Here is a 19,642-nt window from a genome sequence, read left to right as displayed (position 1 = left end):
TCAATTGTCAATTTTTAGCAAGTTTATTTAATTTTAATAATTGAATTTTGATATGCATCAATTAGTTAATTCATTTTATTCCATGCTCTAATAGTATAATTGAGTTACTTTATTTTCAACTAGGCATCTTTATTTTCAATAATGATCTAAGAGCGGTTTGATGTGGTATCTTTTTTTATAAATTAGACCATTATATTAGTGTATGATCATTATTCATTCTCTCATTTATGAAAATTCTGAACAATCTTTAATTAGCAATGATACTCTTCATGTTTTTAATATATTAAATAATTAGACTATTTAACCATTGGACTAGATTGGATTATGGTAGTTACAAGGCATGGTCAATTATAATTGCTAGTTTATGGATCTTAAAAATATGGTTACCCCTATCTTATATTTTTAGACTTTTCTTGTTACTATCGTATTTAATATTCATCATTCACCATAGGTTCAAAAATTAGGTATGTATTATTCACGAAATTAATCAAATTATGAATAATCATTGGATGGGGATTCAATGTCTTATTCAAGCACTCCATCATCAATGAAAGAGTCATGGTGGAGCGAGTTTAAGGTATAAATGATTCATTTTATATCTAAAATAAAATTAAATATATATACTTAATTATTTTATTTTCTATTCAGCGGACATATAATTGGGACTCTGCGAAGTTAAGAATATTTTCAAGAAAAAATGTGGCGACCACATGCGCCATACTCTCAATCATGCGAAACAAAGGGGTAAAAAGCCACTTTGTATCATAGAGGATAATTGGACTAAGATCAACAATTTTTGGGCAACCAATGAAAGTAAACAATGGAGTCAACAGAATAGATTAAATCAATTTTATAATTCTGGAGACTCATCTATGACATATACGGGAGGTTCAATTAATATCGATGAGCATAGACGTAGAATGGTAAATATTTAACTCTCGTACTAATTTTTAACTCTCTCAATAGTTTTTTAAATCTGTGACTAATTTATTATTTCTAATCCTATTTTTTAAACCAAAGATATGAGAAAGGAACCTTCATTCATAGAAACTTTTACCAAAACTTTTACAAAAAAGGATAAGTCTTGGAATAGGACTAGAGCAAAAGTAATAAAGGTTTGGATTAATTAAAAATATATGTGTTTATAAATTATTATTACAATAAATTTATTTTAATTTTATAATTACACTACCAGACAAATACAATGAGCTCAAGATAGCACATAGAAGATCATGTGCTAGTGAGGAAACTGAGTTATCTGTCGGTAATAATTTGGATTTATGGCTGGAGGCTAGTGGGGGACAGAAAGGGGGAAGAATATTGGGAGTGAGTTCTTTAAGCAAAAATCATAGAGTTTCTTGTAAATCCTTTTCCACCCCAATAGCAGTCACGACTAAGATAAATTCCTTGACTGAAGAGGTTTCACATTTAAAGGGTATAATATTAGAAAGAGATGAAGAAAGAAGAGCTAGAGATTCAGAAATGAGAGCTAGCTAAGAAGAAATAAGAGATATGTGCCAACAATAAGATTTAATTATGAGACATCTTCAGTTAAATTCCGCTCCTTCCGGTTTGGATAATATTGGTGGCAGCGGTGATGATGACGATAGTGGTGATGGATCTTCTTGTATGAATTTTATTTATCTCATAATTCATATTTTTGAACATTAGTTATTTAATTGTAAACATTTCTTTTTTTTAAATACTATTAATTTTTTTAAAACAGGATTGGTCGGACGCAATGAAAATCAATATTGGAGTAAGTAAAAATTATTTTTTACGTTCGTATATAGTAATTTCTTTATTGTAATCATTGATATTGTTTGTATTTTTATTTTGATGCAGGAAAATAAGGATATTAGAAGAAGATAGAGAAGATTTAGTGATGTTTGAAAATTTGTTGATGTATGGATGGTTTAGAATTTCTTATGATGTTTGGAGTGCATGGATATTAGATCTTATGTGATGTTTGTATTTTGATGTATGGTATGTTTTGATTGTAAGGATATTAGATGATGTTTGTATTTTGATGTATGAAATGTTTGGATTTTATGAATATTTTGTGATATTTGGATTTGATGTATATAAATTGTGATTTGGTTTATGTATTATTTTATTGTTAGATATAATGTGTTAGATACTATGTGTACGAATTCGATAGATATTTTTGTATTAACCATGTTAAATATAGAATTTGCATAATTCTAGAAAGATTTTATTAAGTTTTGCGACAAATTTTGCGAAGAAAATATTTTCGTCGTAAATCTATTGTAATGTATCGAAAAAAATAGTGTTAGATTCCGCAATAAATTTTCATATTCGTCACAGATTTTACAATGAATTATCAGATTAGTTACAGAATCTGCAACAAATCTGAATATTCATCACAGTTTTGAGATAAATTTTTGAAGAAATTTTTTTCTGCAACGAATATGAAAATTCGTTGCAGAATTTACAACGAAATTGGCAACAAAATTATTTTAGTCACAAAACTATCATAATGACCAAAAAAATATTATAGATTCTATGACGAATTTTCAGATTTGTCGTAGATTTTTGCAACAAATTTCCAGATTCATTGCAAAAATCCACAATGAATCCGAATATTTGTCGCAGAATCTTCAACGAATCTAAATATTCATCACAGATTTTGGAACGAATTTCCAGATTCGTCGCATATTTTGCGACGAATCTGACAAGTTTTCGTAAAATTTGCAACGATTTTTTATATTCATTGTAGTTTCTGCGACGAATTCCGCGACGAATATAAAAATTCGTCGCAAAAATTAAAATTAGATCTGATTTCTAAATTTTGTGATCTTCCAAATAACTTTGCGACAAAAATAAGAATTCGTCGTAAATTTTACAACAAATTCTTATTTTCGTAGCTAAAATCTGCGACAGAAAAAAATTCGTTGCAGATATGCATTTCTAAATTTACAATATTTGCAACGTTATTTTCATTGCAAAATTTGCGACAAATTTCAATTTTTCATCACAAATATTTAGGGACGAGTTTTCTATGACGAAAAATATTCATCGCAGATTTCGTCGCAAAATATTTTTGCAACAATTTTTTTTTTAAAATTTGTCGTCAAATTTGTCCAAAAAACAGTTTTTTCTATAGTGATTAAAAGTAGTCAACTAGGCAGTTGATTGAGGCACAAAGAGCTTTCAAAAAAAAGATGAATGCTTATAAAAGAAGTAAATACTCGTAAATCTCATGTATTTGAAACATCAGGTTTTCCCTCCATTGGTCTGTGGCACATTCAATTCGAGCCTAGTCAAGTGAATTCCATGATACAAACATCTATCGATTTTTAAGTTTCAAGTTAATCGACAATGTTTTGCTAAGCACGGGCTGTTGTCGTTGTCTTACATGATAAGAATGCGAGATTTACAGAGTCGGAGTTCTCTCGGCTGCTCCGGAGATCACAGTAAGCAAATTGTTTCCAAATGGGTCACTAAGATGCTTGGCGAGGTTCTCCACTGGTCCTTCCCCGGTGACATAGGCCTGCACGAAGAAACCAAGCATCGCAAACATGGCTAGCCGGCCGTTCTTTATCTCCTTCACCTTAAGAATCGCAGCTTGGTCTGGATCATTAGCGAGACCGAGGGGATCGAATGGACCTCCCGGATGCAACTGATCCTCCAAATCCTACAGCAGTTCGAGTGTGGAATCATTAAACTTACAACCAAATAGATGGAAGATATTCATCCATAAACCTGAAATTCAAAGGAAGATATCGAATTTTTCTCGCTTTACTTACGAGTCCATTGGTAATTCTGTAGTATTCAGCACCCCCAACAAGCACAACTTCGGCAATGACAGCCAAAGCGAGATTGATCGGAATGTTTTTGCCAAAGTAGTTCAATGTATTTCCATCCAAAAGAAGAGCACCAGTCTGCAAACACATCAAAGGGCGACAAATTACGACAATACTAATCGCGACACTGAACATTTACCATAAGAAAGGTAAATGTTCTCTCATCTAAGCGGGAAAGAACTCAAAAATGTGGTCAAATAGCTACACAAGATTGTGTTTATTGATGAGGATTGGGCATTCGATCGAGGAGTAAATAGACCATGAGTTATCGAAAATTACCTTGAACCAGACAGCTTCAGGGCCACAATTTGCACCATATTTGTTAAAAGCCTCAGGGATGATGAACCCAGCCGCACCGAGCATAGCCCACCTCGCATGGATGAGCTCATAAGCTTGATATCTGCACACCATTTGAAACTTTTAGTGCAAATGAAATCGAGAATCTTCTCGGTAAACCCTATTTCTGACGGACAACAATCGAGAATTAAAAGAGTGGCCTTTTTTATTTGCATAGTCAAGAAGAGCACCCTTCTTTCAAAAATTATCGAAACAACGCTCCATCTACAATTTATTTGGTATCGTAAATACCCCTACGCTATCAGACCGACCGAGATCAAAGAGATATTTTTAACAAATGAAATCAAGAATCTTTTCAATAAACCCTACAATCAAAACTAAAAGAAACTTTGACCCAAAAAAAATCAAAAGGGAGCCTTTTTTTTTTTGTTCATATCGTCAAAAAAGGTCTTCCTTTTAAAAATTATCAAAACAACGCTCTTCCAATAATTTGATACCGTAAATACCTCCTTATGCTCCACCCTTGAACACAAAGTAGTTCCAAGGGGTTATTAAGTTGTCGGTTCATATTCTTGCAGTGAGACCGATCGAGAATAAAGAGATATTTTGAGTATGAAATAAAAGAGGAAGCGCCCTTTTAATAAATTTTGAAAGAGGGGCGCCCTTTCGATGAAATGAATAAAAATGGACGCCCTTTTGATTGAGCAATTGAGCAAGCGAATGAGCGACATACTTGGCGAAGTTTTCAGGCTTCTTGCTCAGCCCAAAAGGATCATAGCCGTAGCTGCAAGAGGAGACCGGATGAGAAATTAATTACAAGATATCAGATTTAGTCAACAAGATCTCCTTCCTTCAGACAGCAATTCATCGAAGGATCGAACTTACTCTCCGGGGACTTCCCCGGTGAGATACTCTGGGACATCCGACCGGTCCAGGAGCCCCTCCGGCAAGAAAATCCTCCTGTCGGGACCTGAAACAACCATTTTTCACTGTGTAATTCTATCGAACGACTCGCCAGCATGAGTGGAGGAGGCGAGTAGGGCGCCGACTCACCGTACCACTTGGCGAGCTCCTCGCTCGCCGGAGAAGCTGCAGCTGCCTTCGCCTTGGCGGCGGAGCTCTTCTTGGAGAAAAGCGCCACGACTTTGGAGGGCCCCCCGGCCGGCGACGCGGGGGCTGCGCGAGTCGCGACGGCGACGTTGAGGCGAGTCCCGAGGATGTCGGAGGCCCGGAGGGCGGCCGGAGCGGTGGCTGCGGCGACGGATGCCATGGCTGTCGGTTGCGGCGCTGGTTTGCGGCTGCTGGCGGAGGAAGGAAGGAAGACAGCGGCGCTAAATGGTGGGAACGTGGATGTGGTGGGGCCGAGACGGATCAGCTTCGAGCGCTATGATTGGCTGTGGCTCCGGCATTGTGATCTTTTGCCCGAAGTTGATTGGCCAGGTAGTGGTGACGTGGCAGATGATGATCTCGCTAAGGGCCAATCCTGGCCACTGATTTATCTAGTGGACAGATGGGATTTCAACTTATTCCATATTGTTTTCTTCGGATATATATATATATACAGATTTGATACTGCGCGCGACGGCACAGTGCGCGACTGTGCGCGTCGCGCGCAGTATCAAATTTTTTTTGTTTTTTTTAATTTTTTTTTAATTTTTAAATTAAAAAATAATTAAAAAATTTCTTTACGATTTTATTTATAGGGTTCAGGCTTTGGGTATAGTGTTAAAACTATTTTTTTTTTAGATTTTAACTATAGGGTTTAGGCTTTCTAATTAGGTTATAGTGTTTGGTTTAAAAAAAAAATTAAAATAAAATTAATTTAAGTATTTATTGAATATTGTAATGTGTTTAGGGGATATATCTATATATTAAATTTTAAATAAGGAAATGTTGAATTTTTAAAATTCAAAAAACAAAAAAAAAATTAAAAAAAAAAACAAAAAAAGCGCTGTTACTGTGCGCGACGCGCACAGTCGCGCACTGTGCGGTCGCGCACAGTAACAAAACTCTATATATATATATATTTATATAAAGAAAAAGATAAATTACTTTTATTTTAATATTATTATAGTAATTTTGATCAAAATTATTATAATATTAAATAATTTTAATTAAATTAGAATAATTTGACCAAGATTACTCAAAAAAATTTTGATCGAAACTAAAACCATATAGCACTACCATATTATAAGGGTGAAGTATATCTTTTCAAAATAGAGCAATCATAACCCGGCCTTGGTGGTTCAGGTGGGCCAGCGCATAGCGCCCCACCTCCGGTAGGGCACTGTTTTTTTATCATTTTTTAAGTAAATGATAACAAGAATAGATACATTTTATATATATATATAGAGAGAGAAAAGTAAATGCCAACAAAATAAGAGGTCATTAAATCAATTTTTCTCTATTTCTATCTCCCTAAACATAAAAGGCCTTCTTTTTTTTACACTGGACTTTTGAAATCTAAGGTTAGCCCTAAGATAAACCTTTTATGAAAAATAAAGTATTGACCAATATTGACTTGAGTTAATAAGATATCACTTATTAAGGGTGTCAAAAGTGGATCTGTTCCATCAATCCGATTCCAATTTTTTCGAAAAATATAAGTTAGGGTGGGAGATTTTCTAGTTCGGATTAGAGGTTCTTGAATTGGTTTAGATTCAGATTAAGTTCGAATTAACTCGGATTGATCTAAATTTAAAATTTAGATTTTTTTTTAGTTAAATCAAATTTTAATTTTAAAATTAAGATGTTTTAGGTACATGAATAATGTTATATAGCAATAATAAAATATTGAGATAAAAGTGAAAAAAAAAATTATAAAAATAATAAAAAAAATTAGGTCGGACAAATTATTTGACTTAGGCAGATTATCCTAGTTCAGATTTAGAATTTTCTAATTGAATTCAAGCTCAAATTAATATTTTTTATAATATTATTACTTCCGTCGAAATCTACCTGAATTAACATCCCTATCATCTATACATATGTTATAATAGCTACAAATGGTAACTATCATAATGTTATATAGATCTACCATTAATAACTACTATAACATGTATATAAATGATTAATATATTATTACAATTATAAACGACAACGGTTAAGATAACTCGTAGTCCCTATGATCTATGTATCTATATATATCTTTTTCTATATCCGTGGGATTGGTACTAGGTAGAGTCTCAATTTAGGTTGGGTCCGTCGGATTGGCCCGTCCCGCCAAATAATTTAAACAGGTTGGGTTGAAATTTTATCAACCCAAGTCTCCCGTGAGCCAACCCGCCTAGGCCCGCGCCCCGCACAGGTTGGCTCGTGATGGACTTGGGTTGGCCCGCGGGTTGAAAAACAAATATAAGCTAAGTTTTTTATCAATTTATTATCTTTCTTTATTATAATTTTGAAATGAAAATAGTATTTTTCATCTCACATAAATACTCGTTTGTGTTCATTTATATTTAAAATATATGTTTATAGATATATTTGGCTGATGAAACTTTTCCGAAGTAAAACGTTGAAGATATAAATTATTTTTTATTTTTTTTTTAAATTGATGGATCCACGGGTTGACCCGCCAAACTCGCAACCTGCCTTGGATTGGATTGGGTTGAAATTCCAACTTGTCAAGTTGACGAGTCGGCCCGCCCCTACCCCATGGTTGGTCGACCATGGACCGATCCGTCCCACCATGGATTGACTTGTTTGACAGCTCTAGTACTAAGAGAATCATTAAGATAGCAGATCTATTTTTTTTTTTTTTAAGATAACTCGTAACTAAAAAAAATGAGTGGAGATTTATTTTGATGATTAATAAAAAAACATATCTTTTAAATGATTTCAATAAAAAGATGTAGTTTTTTTTTTTTTTTTCCAATTCATTTTGAAAAAATAGTAAATTGTAAGTTAAATAGATTTGTTAGAGCATTCATAATATATTATCGTTATAACACCCATCATTTCATCAAAAAAATATAAAATCTACTACCACATACTTAAGGTACACATATTGAAGTATTAAATAGGTATTATAATGCTCATTTAACACCTCCTCTCCATTATGAATAGATATTATAATGTCCGCTCACAAGAAAGAGAGGGAGAGGCGTTCAAAGGTATTAACGCCCCTCTCTCATCTTTTCTTTTTAAAAATAAATTATTTTTTTTAACTATAAAAAATTTTATATTATTTTTTAAAAATAGTAAATTTTTTAAAAATACTATTATTATTAAAAAATAATAATAATAATTTAAATATTTTAAAATATATTTATTTAATATTATATAATTTAAAGATGATTGAGTGGATGGTGAAACTCATAAATAATGATTGTTAATGTTAAAATAAATGTGGATGAAAAAGATATATTATTATAATGAATATTTGATAATGGACCACATGTTCATGAGATGATGAATGTTATAATACTGATACATTATGGATGCTCTTATTATGCTCCTATTAACCTTCATTATTTATGAGTCCCACAATTTACTTAATTATTTTAAAATTATATCATATTAAATAAATATATTTTAAAATATTTAAATTATTACTATTATTTTAATAATAATCTTACTTTTTAAAATGTAACTTTTATTTTTTTATTGATTTTAAAATTCCAATTTTTTAATAAATAAAATTTAAAAAAAAAAAAACATACACGTAAGCTGGACCAGCCCAGCATTGCAATTGAACGCATTGAAAGTGAGGTGTTATAACACCCCTCCACCATGGGTATTTAACACCAAGGGATGTTATAACACCCCCTATTAACGAGCATTACAGATGCTCTTAAAGATATGCATATATTTGTTTTTATTAGAGATGATGATCACAAAAACAACAGCAACTGTCTTAGATCAATTTTTATTTCTTATTGGAGATATGCAACGAAAATAAATAAAACATCAACTGCGACAAACAGATAAGGACTGCCAAAGTGCCGCCATCCGACGATCAAATTACAGCTTGCCAATGTCGTCAGCTAATTCCATGTGAATGCAAGAACTCAAAGCATCGTCGAATGCAATAACTCAAAGCGTCTGTGGCGAACACTTAAACCCTTCCAAAACCTTTAGACTTCGTCATCTCTAGTTCAAGATGTAGGGAGTTATATATCACTTAAAGCGATCAGTAACTGGAGGCCATCGTTGTCGGCGAGAGAAACGAGTCTAGCTCATCAGAATCAGCTCCTGAAAGAACAAGATCAGTTACATGAATGGGGCATCTAGTAAATGTGTGTTGACTAAGTGATGTATGAAGACCCTATTGCTCTTAATTAATTATGAAGATCAAAACTGAAGCAATTTGTTTTCAAAACCTTATCCCGCACGAATGAATCTCGTTCTACCATCATTGTGAACATATTAAGTAACACAAATCAACTAGAAAAACACAAGAAGTTTATCATAAGTTTAATTTATACTTGTTGTTAGAAGTTTTAGGGGCGCCACTCTACTAGAAGACCACACTGATTAGCGGTTAGCACTTCATGGACTTTATGCTCACAGGGCTCCTAGGGAGTGAATCGTTACATTGTTGGTTTCATGCAATGCACTTCCATAGCAAATTATGTGCTTTTATTGAGCCTTATTTTATGCCTATATCCATCATCCATGCCGCCCTTTTTGTCTATTTTGTAGATTTGCGCTCGCTTTTCTTATGTTGCTTACAGTTTCTAGTTGCATATTAAGTTGGTTGTACTAAATCTTCATGGAAGAAACAAAACAAGTGAGGAGGTTATGCGGGGTAGATACGATGGATAGGTGTCGATGGACAATTAAAAGCCTACAACCTCTTATGCATCGACCAATGAATCTAATGATAAAGGCACTCTCTCAAGGAGTTTTATATCTTCCCTGCCATCATATAGGAGTATGGGTGCTCTAATACCATTTGCACAACATGAGGTTGATATCTTAGTTGACAATCTCATTGATAAAGTCTAGAAGATATGTACCTTGAGAATATACTAAATAATAGTTTAATTGTAGTTCATGAACTACATATACTAAATGATTATGCTTAAATAATCCAACTCTTAAAACAAAGAGAATGTAATTAAATATAGACTTAGATAATTTACTATGATCATAAATAAGGTTGAGTTAAAAGCATACACTTTAAGATTATGCCACTTTATTCAACAACAAACTTCAAAGTGTAAGAGAATGGGAGGGAGCAAGATTGAGTTTAAAAGTAATCGAAATTAGGACATCTTATCTGAAGGTATATGCCAAATAAATAAGTATTAGGAATTAAAATTACTAATATTTCTTCCACTACTTACCAAATAGCACCCCCGTGACATTTGATCCTAATTGTATAAATTTATTTTTCTCGGTCATTTTGAACCTTCAAAATATAGTGATCAAGCAAGATTTAGCTCGGTATCAGTAATAAATAAGGAAACATGCATGTACAAAATCCAAAGTAATTGAAACTTTACAACTACTTAAAGTTAAGTAGATGCGAGGAATAAGAAGAAAGATACATAGAAGAATTAAAGATGTCTACTCTAGTACCACATAATTCAATATACTCTCTTAAACCATACATGTAGATCAAATCCAGAGTTTCTTAGATACAAAATAACTTCATCATAAGATCACTTGGTAGAGTGTTTGTCTGCTTAGTAGAACAGACACAACACATAAATAAAGACAACAATAATTTGATATAGTTTAACATATGTCTATGTCTATATACAAAGAGGTCCTTGAGATTTCTCGTAGATAACTAACAAACCTTCTCTTTCATCTCTCTTGTGTCTTGAAATGCACTATGTGACTTGAGCATTCTACCCATGTTGCACAACTTATGTATCATCCTAAGACATGTCACGTCTTTTATAGCCAGTTGTCATATGGATCTATTTACCATGAGCCACCCGCCGAACTTTACTAATGGCTCTATAGTGGTTCTGGAGTTTCTCTATACCGACTCTCTAAGCCTCTACCTCTTAATCATCCCCCAAACACAAAATCTTATAGAGCAAACATATATCACACGAGAACTACGGGGTTATAGAAGAGACATTCTTTTGCTCTAAAAAAACAACAGCAATGTCTTCTTCCTCACTATCTGCACTTTGCTCTGAGTCATTGTCTTCTCCGCATGGCAGCACCCTAGATGTGACTATGCTTTGCTCCTATAGCATTAAACATCCTTTGGAAATTTATATCTGAATCTAAATTTCTACTACTACGATCCTTACCCATGCAATTGTACCTTCCTACCCCTGCTTTATATAACTACTGCAGTCTCACTTGATTTGTGAATCTCCTATCCTCTTTAACCCACCTAGAGTCTCCATAAAATAATCAAATGAAACAGGAAGTATATGTTCACTAAGAAACTCTATACGAGAGAGAAGCACATGGGAGTCAAATGAATTGATGTTCAAACCTTGCCCAATATCCCTAGAATCTATCCTATACTCCAAGCTGAATACCGAAGAAAAAGTGAAACCTCACCTCTAGTAGTACTTGAATACCAAAAGCTACCACAGAAAATAGTTCTCTATAGGCAATCTTCCAATGTTTTGTAAGGCATCTCCTAAGCTCTATAACACCGTAGAAATTCATGACTGCAATGAAATTCCAGCTATCACCATAAAGAAACAGTTGTAGACACACTAAATAAAATATCTCAGTATCCTAGGTTAGTTGGCCTCTGCATGCCCACAATGCTAGGCTTGCACCTGCCTGTTACTTGCATCTGCAGCACCATGTCCGTTCCACCCGAACAAACAGCACATTATTTCTATTAGTCTACCCCCATTAAAGCGACTTTAATAGTGCAAATTAACATTCAAAAGAACCATATAACTATTCTACAAAATATAAAATCAAACCATCTTATAAGATGACATTCACGCAACTTCAAGTAACTCATACCTGCAATTTGACATTCAGATAGCCACAAGTCAATATTTTGTATGATTTGTTGTCTCACTTTCTGCACTGCTTCAGGTGACGTGCACTTGTCGGCATTGCCTATGGAAGCATCATAAGATTATCTTAAATGAAATATTTAATTAATAGGGTGGTTCTGTAAATTTGTCATTGATTATTTGTGTAATTGAAGGTATTTAATAATTGGCTCGAGTCAGAAAGTAATTTACAAGAAACCAACTATACCTTCAATATTCAAAGGTGACTGAGGGCAACCTCTGAAATCACTGCCATGCCCACAGTTATGGCATTTGATTAAGTAGGAAGGCACTGCAACAAAGATGAAACTAATATTACCAAGCACTCGTGCTAAATAGAATGGACTTTTGAAGCTATTGCTCAGCTTGCTGATAATTTTAGTCTTTAGGAATGCCCATACGATTAGGTAAACTAAGAAGTGATCCAGAAACAATCTGATTCTGCACTAGTGAGTACAAGATAAGGAAAAATAATTAAAATGAGCATTCACTTTTGCTTCATATTTTATACATACTAGAGAGTTATATTATTTATTTGTGTTCAATGAAATTTTATAAAAGATTGATCTTAAGAAATTAAAGATAGAAACAAATTTAGAACAAAAAACACTAGTAAGAGAAAATAGCACTGTAATAAACATTTTCCTTGGAAGAGAGCGAAAAGAGTAAAATATAATGCAATGTCTTACAATCTTCTGATGACTTTTGCTTAGATGCATGACGCCAAGGATCCTGTGAGCCGTTCGTGAAGACTATCTTCGAACCTAATTTCAAATAGAAACCTCAGTTTTCCCATGCACTGATAAATGCAATTTTTCTGATTGTTAATGGCTGAATTACAGCCTCAACATGATTCATAGCCATCTTATTGCAATTATGCAAGTTCATATTTATGTGACTTGTAGATGCAGTTCATATCTATGAAGGAAAAGGTGAATTGTAGATGCAGTTCATATTAATCAAGGAAAAGATATTTTTTATTGCAACACTTAAACACAGGTTGAAGAGTAATAAAAAAAAATCCATATAAACTAGCAGATAATGGATCTGGAATATATTTTTTTTTCCTTTATTCTTTTCAATTAAACTTCATCTACTTTACCTGCGTCTTAATTAGATAAGTTATTATAAAAGTCTATTGACGAGGTTTCAATCTATTGCTGAATTTATTATTCCATTATATTTATCTCGTGTATGATTAAATTTATAAAGGTAGATGATATAATTATGAAGTTGTTAGAAAAAGAGAATTATCACTTGCCCTTTGACACTCTTAATCGTTTATCTACTTTATTTGTGTCCTTTAACACTTATTGATAATTTGGTGATTGACAAGTGATATACTATAAAAGAGTATGAAAAGCTAGGCTAGTCTCCTTAAAAAGAACATGAACTATCATAAGAATCATGATAAACTAAAATGCGAAATTAGCTGTATTTAAAGTAATTAAATAATGAATGAATTACTCATATTTAAGACAGAGTTACAGCTTCCCTCTCTAAAAGGAGTTGCATAATTATTTATAGTAAATTAATAAAATAATGAATGCATCACCTATATAATAGCCTTGACTCTGCACACTCTGAAGGAGCTACGTGATTACTTAAATTAAATTAACAAGATAATGAATGCAACCAGTGTTGAAAATTTCGTTCCGTGTAGGTGAAACTTACCGTTCCGCACACGCACCGAAACCGACACCAATATAGCTACAATTTCGTGCGACAGAGGAATCACGTGCGCTCGTCGTCGCGCGACAATCAGGCATGCTTGTCGCGCGACAAAGGACCTATCGTGACCGACGCTGTTGGAGGAGTCGCGGGACTCCTCCAACGGCGGCGGAGGAGTCCTGCGACTCCTCCGGTGGTGCAGAAGGAGTCCTGCAACTCCTCCGGTGGCGTCGGAGGCGTCCCTCGCGACTCTCCAGCGCCACTGGAGGAGGGCCACCGAAGGCGTCCCTCGCGACTCTCCGGCGCCACCGGAGGAGCGTGCAGCGATTTCTCGAATTTAGGTTTTAAAAATTAAATATTTTGATTTAATTAATTCAAACATTTCCTAAGGTAAGTGTGATATTTCGAAGAACCTTTTATAAAGTCTAATTAAATTGTCCCAATAAAATATAAATGTATTTAAAAATTTTTAAAAAATAAATTTTATTAATTAATATTCTGAAAATTAATTTTACTAATTTAAATTTTATTTAAAAATTCTAAAAAATAAAAAAATCTAATAAATGAGATTAATATTCTGATATTTTTTAACTATTTTATATTTTTTTCAGTTTTACCATTTAATTAATATTTTAATTTTTTTATCATTTTAAATATCTATTATTTAAAATAATAATTAATTTAAATAAATAAATAGTTAATTTATACAATTATTATACCTAATGTAGTATTTTTTAATTAATTTATATACTTATTATAGAAAAAATATAGAATCAATTTAAAACTTAGATCCATGAATATTAAGATGTTTAGCTTTTTTACTTTTAAAATTCTTATTTCCTGAACATATAAAACATATATTTTTATTTTAGAATGTCTCTACTAATCTGCTTAGGAAATATGATGTCTTTTATTTAAGAAATTTTGATAAAGGTCTCTTAAATTTATGATTCATAATAAAACACTTATAATCTTGTACCCCTATGATCATTCTAAATTGAGATAGTTGAATTATTATTATTAGAAAATTATTTCAAGTTTAAATTAAAAAATACCAAAACCTTGTCGGCATGGCGTGATACGATACCGAAACCGTATCGTTCCGGTCTGAGACCGAAACCTCGACACAGGTCGAGATTTTAAACCTTGAATGCAACATTAACTACAGTCCCCCATTCAAAGAAATTCTCAGCAACAATCACGTAATGGTTTGTACCCACTTGACACATCTCTACTATTGAAACAGTGAAAACTATTGATCATGGTCATTTTGTCTTAAGAACAAAAGTATAGTTTGTATTTTGAAACAAGACCAACCACTCACAATATTCCTAACCATTATTACCATACTGTTGGAAAAATATTAATATATAACCATACCAGCAATTCTTGTGCCTCCATAATATATATTGGTTATTTCCACATCAGGGTAGACCCCTTCTCCAAAAACATTTTTGCAAAGGTCCAAATGGTACCTATATTTTCTCAACAGGAGCCTATCAATATAGTTCAATAACAACAAAAATGGAAAACTAGTGCATTTTGAAGGCAACAAAATAAAATAAATGAAAAGCACTACGTAAAAGTATGAGGGTCTCATGATAGCAAAGATAAACTCAGAAAACTCTGTCCAGAACCTATAACAGTCCATGCTCAGGCTGTTACTATATCAGACCTGTATCAAATGATCCCAACATCGCAATCAACTGGATTGTCTGATGCATGGAGCTTGTCCTCATTGTCATCCCCAGAAAAACTAAGAGTAAGTTGGATATAAGTTTGAATTGAGTAGAATATGAATGATATTCACTCTAGTTTCTTCGCTTCTTTAGCCACACTAACCACTCTGGTGTCAGACTATTGTCAATCAGCCCCACCAATAAGGTTCATCCCGTATGACAAACACATGTTATTTACCATCAGACTGTAACTCTTTTAATCCTCTGATATAGTCTTACAAACAGAACTATTTGGTCTGTTAAATTGAAAAGGAGCTGAAGTATTGTTGAATAATAAATCAACACTTTGATCACCATACTAGTTCAGACAAGGAGAAGAATACAATCTAATGCTTCTAATTTTATTTTCACATCTGCACATTCCATTTTAGTTGTAAAGTCAAAGGTTACTTAGGTTTGGTGATGCTTTAGTGAAACCTAGAGTTTCTATGGATAGTTACCATGGTAAATCTCTTGAATTTCCTCTTGTGAAATTCATTCAGCTTGAAATCCTGTCTTTGCCATATTCATTATTCCAAACCATACCCACCCATGTTGAGGCTGACTATACCAATTCTTACAACCTTTGTATCATGTGTATTGGATGATACAGGATGGTATCATGCACAATACCAAGCAAATAGCTAGGAATTTGGTGTTGGACATATTTCCAATAGCAAAAGCATCACCTTTAGTCCTTTTTGGATGTTGGAAGTTGTTTTGAGCTTCAATAAGATTCTCACTGTTCACTCCTATTTTCCTCATATTCTCCTCTTTAAAATTCAAAGCATTTCAAATTATGCTGGGAAATGTAAGCTACAGATGTGAACTTTGACTAGTAGTACATAAATAGATGTTTCACTAGGACAAGTAATCACTGAGGATAAGCTTAGAAGCACTAAGTTAACCGGAATTACATGAATTGCAGTCCTATCTTTATGAAATTGTGAAGAACTCATTTAATTGATTATTACCCTTCTCCTATTGGCCTGACTTCACAACGTGAAGTTGATCCAACCCTTAATTGCATATGGCAAAAGACACTACACTGTTAATTAAGACCTTAGGACTATATTCAAATTCCAGAAGTGAAATACAATCATTAAACAGCTGTATTTGCAACTGGATGCTAGTGATGCCAAAATTCACAGGTGTCCACCTTTTCCAGAATGGTGTTCTTGGATAGAGAACAATGAGGATATCCTTGATAAAACAAGAGAACTTTACCTCACGTGCTCTTGAATTGGATCAATAGACAAATTTGTGAGATTTTTCAACTGGACACATTTTAACTCCATTTTATATATGGGACTGAGAATCCTTGTCGTGACATAGGGATTACAAGCACTTCTAAGATCATTCAATGGAAGAATACCTTGTATCTATATTTGGTGAACGAACAGTATCATTTTTTGGTGCCACTTGAAAATATGCAACCTCAGTACAGACTTGAAACCACCATAATCTGTCAGCTATGAAACAAAACATTATCATTAATAGATGAATGAGTAAGCAAGAGATTTGGACATTGTCATGAAATGCAAATTCAAAGTAGCTTTAGTCCTTTGCCTAAACAAGGCAGACCAAGAAGGGCAAAAGGGTTGGGCATACCACTATTTTCACCAGGAGTTGTATTCTTCAAATATTGTTGATCATAAGTTTCAATCAACGAACCAAATTTTCCAATATAATAATCTTTCACATATTCAGCATATGCTTCCTGAAAGCAGCAAATCATGTTAGCCTAGTTGAAAAATTCGACATAATTCAGGATCAGATAATCCATAAAATATTTATATGTTTGTGCTTCTTATAAAGTAAATCTTTCCTTAGAAATTCACTAATAATTGCAGGATTCTTAATGTTGCTTTGCAAGCAAACTTCTTAGACTTTCTTACAACCACAAAGACATGTTCAGCCTAGTAAGTACAAAATAGAGGAATTTCCTCAAAATTCTTAGACTAGGAGAATATTTCACAAATCAACGTTAAGTCTCTATCCTTTTATATTAATATTGAATAAATTCACTAGTCATATTCAAAACAAACCTTGAAAATAAATTGTACCCATCAATGTGTGTTAATGGATAACTTGAATGATGGGTAAAAAAAATTCATAAGGATTTAAAAGGATCTAGCTCTAAATATATGAAATATAATTTCAGAAATAAAAAAGAATTACCAAAATAGTTAAAATAGATGGGTGTGAAGCAAGAGTTCTATACAGTTGTCAAACTTGGCCAGTCATTATATAGTTTGGCCCATCTCATTATAAATCTATGAGGATACGAACCAAGGAAATTAGACGAATGAAAACAAGGCTCCAGTGCAATCCTTGTAGGAGCCACTAATCCATTTGCCAATCAAACTTACTGGGGAATCAAACAAATGGTGGACGCATGAAAATGGTTGGGCAAGCTACCATGGAGGTGGGTCACAGCTAATGGGTGAGTTGTGCTTACTTTATTTTTTGTGTTCATTAGAACATATAATAGTAAAAAAAGGGCAGCCGGTGCACGAAGCTCCCGTCATGCGGGGTCCCGGGGAAGGATCCATTGTACGCAGCCTTACCTTACTTTTTGCAAGAAACTGTTTCCTGGATTCGAACCCGTGACCTTTTGGTCACATGGCAACAACTTTACCGCAAATTTGATATTGTTGTTTCTGGAAACTATTGTGGTGATTAACAAATTCGAAGGACATAATATAAAAAAAACCAGATATTTAATTACAAAATGAGTGTCATAGAAAGGATTAATTTGAAATTATATTGGATAAAAGAATAATTTGATTATACATGTTATCCTCAATCAGATTCTATGCTCGATGGCGGTAATAGGTTGACCTATCCTTACCCAAAATCAAGGTAGGAACTAGGAAGATCTATTTATGTTTGTACTGTCGCTACAATTCAAATGAATGACAACATAATGTCAACCCCCAATTGAACTTTCATCAATGTTTTTGCTTCTTATTGGCAAATTGTCTCGCACTTTAAGTTGATGCAAGATCATTTGCTACCTCTAAAGATCCTCATCCTTGGCTCATTAAGGTGGAATCATCCACTACTACTACAAGCTTAGATCAAGCTATTTTGTCAAGGATTGAGAGAATGCATTCTAGGCTTTCACATGTGAACTTGGTTTAGTATGTGTTAACCATTGTTTGAAATCATGTAAAGTGTTATACTATTCAACAGACAATTCTCCTGTGTCACCGTATCAATCATCAATTATCCTATTGCCTGGCACCAGTACCCGCCCGATCCCGCAGCGACCTTCATGGGTCGAGAGGGTGTCGCATTCCCATAGTTTTTTCTCCTTTTTTTAAATTTTTAATATTTAGGTTAAAAAAATTATTTACAAAATTATTTTCAATTAATATATTTTATATTTAAAAAAATACTAAAATCATATCAGCATGGCACGTACCGAAATTGTATCGTTTCAATCATAAATCAGAACTCCGATACGGTTCAAAATTTTAAACCAAGATATTGTATGATATCAACATTTGACACCGCCTTAGCATGCTACAAAACAAGTCAAGATGAATTGAAATAATATTATTATGTTTTGAAGCTTATATCCATGTCATTTCAAATAAAATATAAATTCTAAACTTATGTATATGTAATTATTTTTATCTTCTTTTTCTCCTTCATCTATTTCCTCCTTTAATCTTCAACTCGCCACTGACATCGTACATGAGAACATCGACATAAAATCAAAATAAGTATCATTCTAGCAAAAATCAAAACTTTGGCATAGACTGGGTTTTTGAACCTTGGTTTTAACTTCTTAGTTCTAAGCGTAGAGGACTTTACCCCGTGCTTTGACACAATGTTCAACCACATAAGATGGTTAGGCAAACAACTGGTGGAACCATAATAATTGACAAGTATTCATCATCAAAACTCATCAAAATTATATGGCCCATAAGGGAATGCTTAAAAAATTGGCAATACCCCTTCATTGGAGATTGATTATTGGCAAACAAAAGATAAAGTTCATGGCACAACAAATGAATGACATAATGTCAGTCACTCTTAAGGAAATGTTAACACTTACCATTTTCATCCATTCATAGAGGGTGGGATATTTTAGAAAGTCAAAGTATCTCATCGGTTAAAACCATGGTATGAATATCATACCATGCCGATCAGCACGAGCGTCTTTCCACTCATGGACCGACAC

General features: G+C 33.4%; 2 protein-coding genes across 3 annotated transcripts in view; both read right to left on the bottom strand.

The window, feature by feature from the left end:
- Positions 1-3,209: 3,209 nt before the first annotated feature.
- Positions 3,210-5,437, bottom strand: LOC121967110 (chlorophyll a-b binding protein CP26, chloroplastic-like). The gene is made up of 6 exons (XM_042517140.1): positions 5,178-5,437; positions 5,010-5,094; positions 4,858-4,908; positions 4,107-4,227; positions 3,771-3,905; positions 3,210-3,658 (listed from the first exon to the last, which is right to left on the bottom strand). The coding sequence occupies exons 1-6, from the start codon at positions 5,392-5,394 to the stop codon at positions 3,398-3,400; spliced, it is 870 nt and encodes a 289-aa protein (XP_042373074.1). The 5' UTR covers positions 5,395-5,437; the 3' UTR covers positions 3,210-3,397.
- Positions 5,438-8,911: 3,474 nt separating this feature from the next.
- The window catches only part of LOC121967107 (probable serine protease EDA2), a 30,358-nt gene continuing 19,627 nt past the window's right edge, over positions 8,912-19,642 (bottom strand). The window contains exons 8-15 of one of the 2 annotated variants that reach the window (XR_006107649.1): positions 17,059-17,167; positions 16,823-16,919; positions 15,110-15,204; positions 12,748-12,822; positions 12,267-12,350; positions 12,024-12,122; positions 10,415-10,479; positions 8,912-9,317 (exon numbers count right to left, since the gene is read on the bottom strand). Coding sequence is in view for 1 of the 2 variants with exons in the window: in XM_042517138.1 (XP_042373072.1) it covers positions 9,256-9,317; positions 12,024-12,122; positions 12,267-12,350; positions 12,748-12,822; positions 15,110-15,204; positions 16,823-16,919; positions 17,059-17,167 (621 nt within the window). In the remaining variant the exon portion in view is untranslated. The remainder of the gene's footprint in view (positions 9,318-10,414; positions 10,480-12,023; positions 12,123-12,266; positions 12,351-12,747; positions 12,823-15,109; positions 15,205-16,822; positions 16,920-17,058; positions 17,168-19,642) is intronic. The other variant, XM_042517138.1, reaches the window with a different exon arrangement.

The sequence above is a fragment of the Zingiber officinale genome, chromosome 3B (genome assembly GCF_018446385.1).
Source record: "Zingiber officinale cultivar Zhangliang chromosome 3B, Zo_v1.1, whole genome shotgun sequence".
NCBI classification, from domain to species: domain Eukaryota; kingdom Viridiplantae; phylum Streptophyta; class Magnoliopsida; order Zingiberales; family Zingiberaceae; genus Zingiber; species Zingiber officinale.
This window is presented reverse-complemented; position numbering and strand designations above follow the sequence as displayed.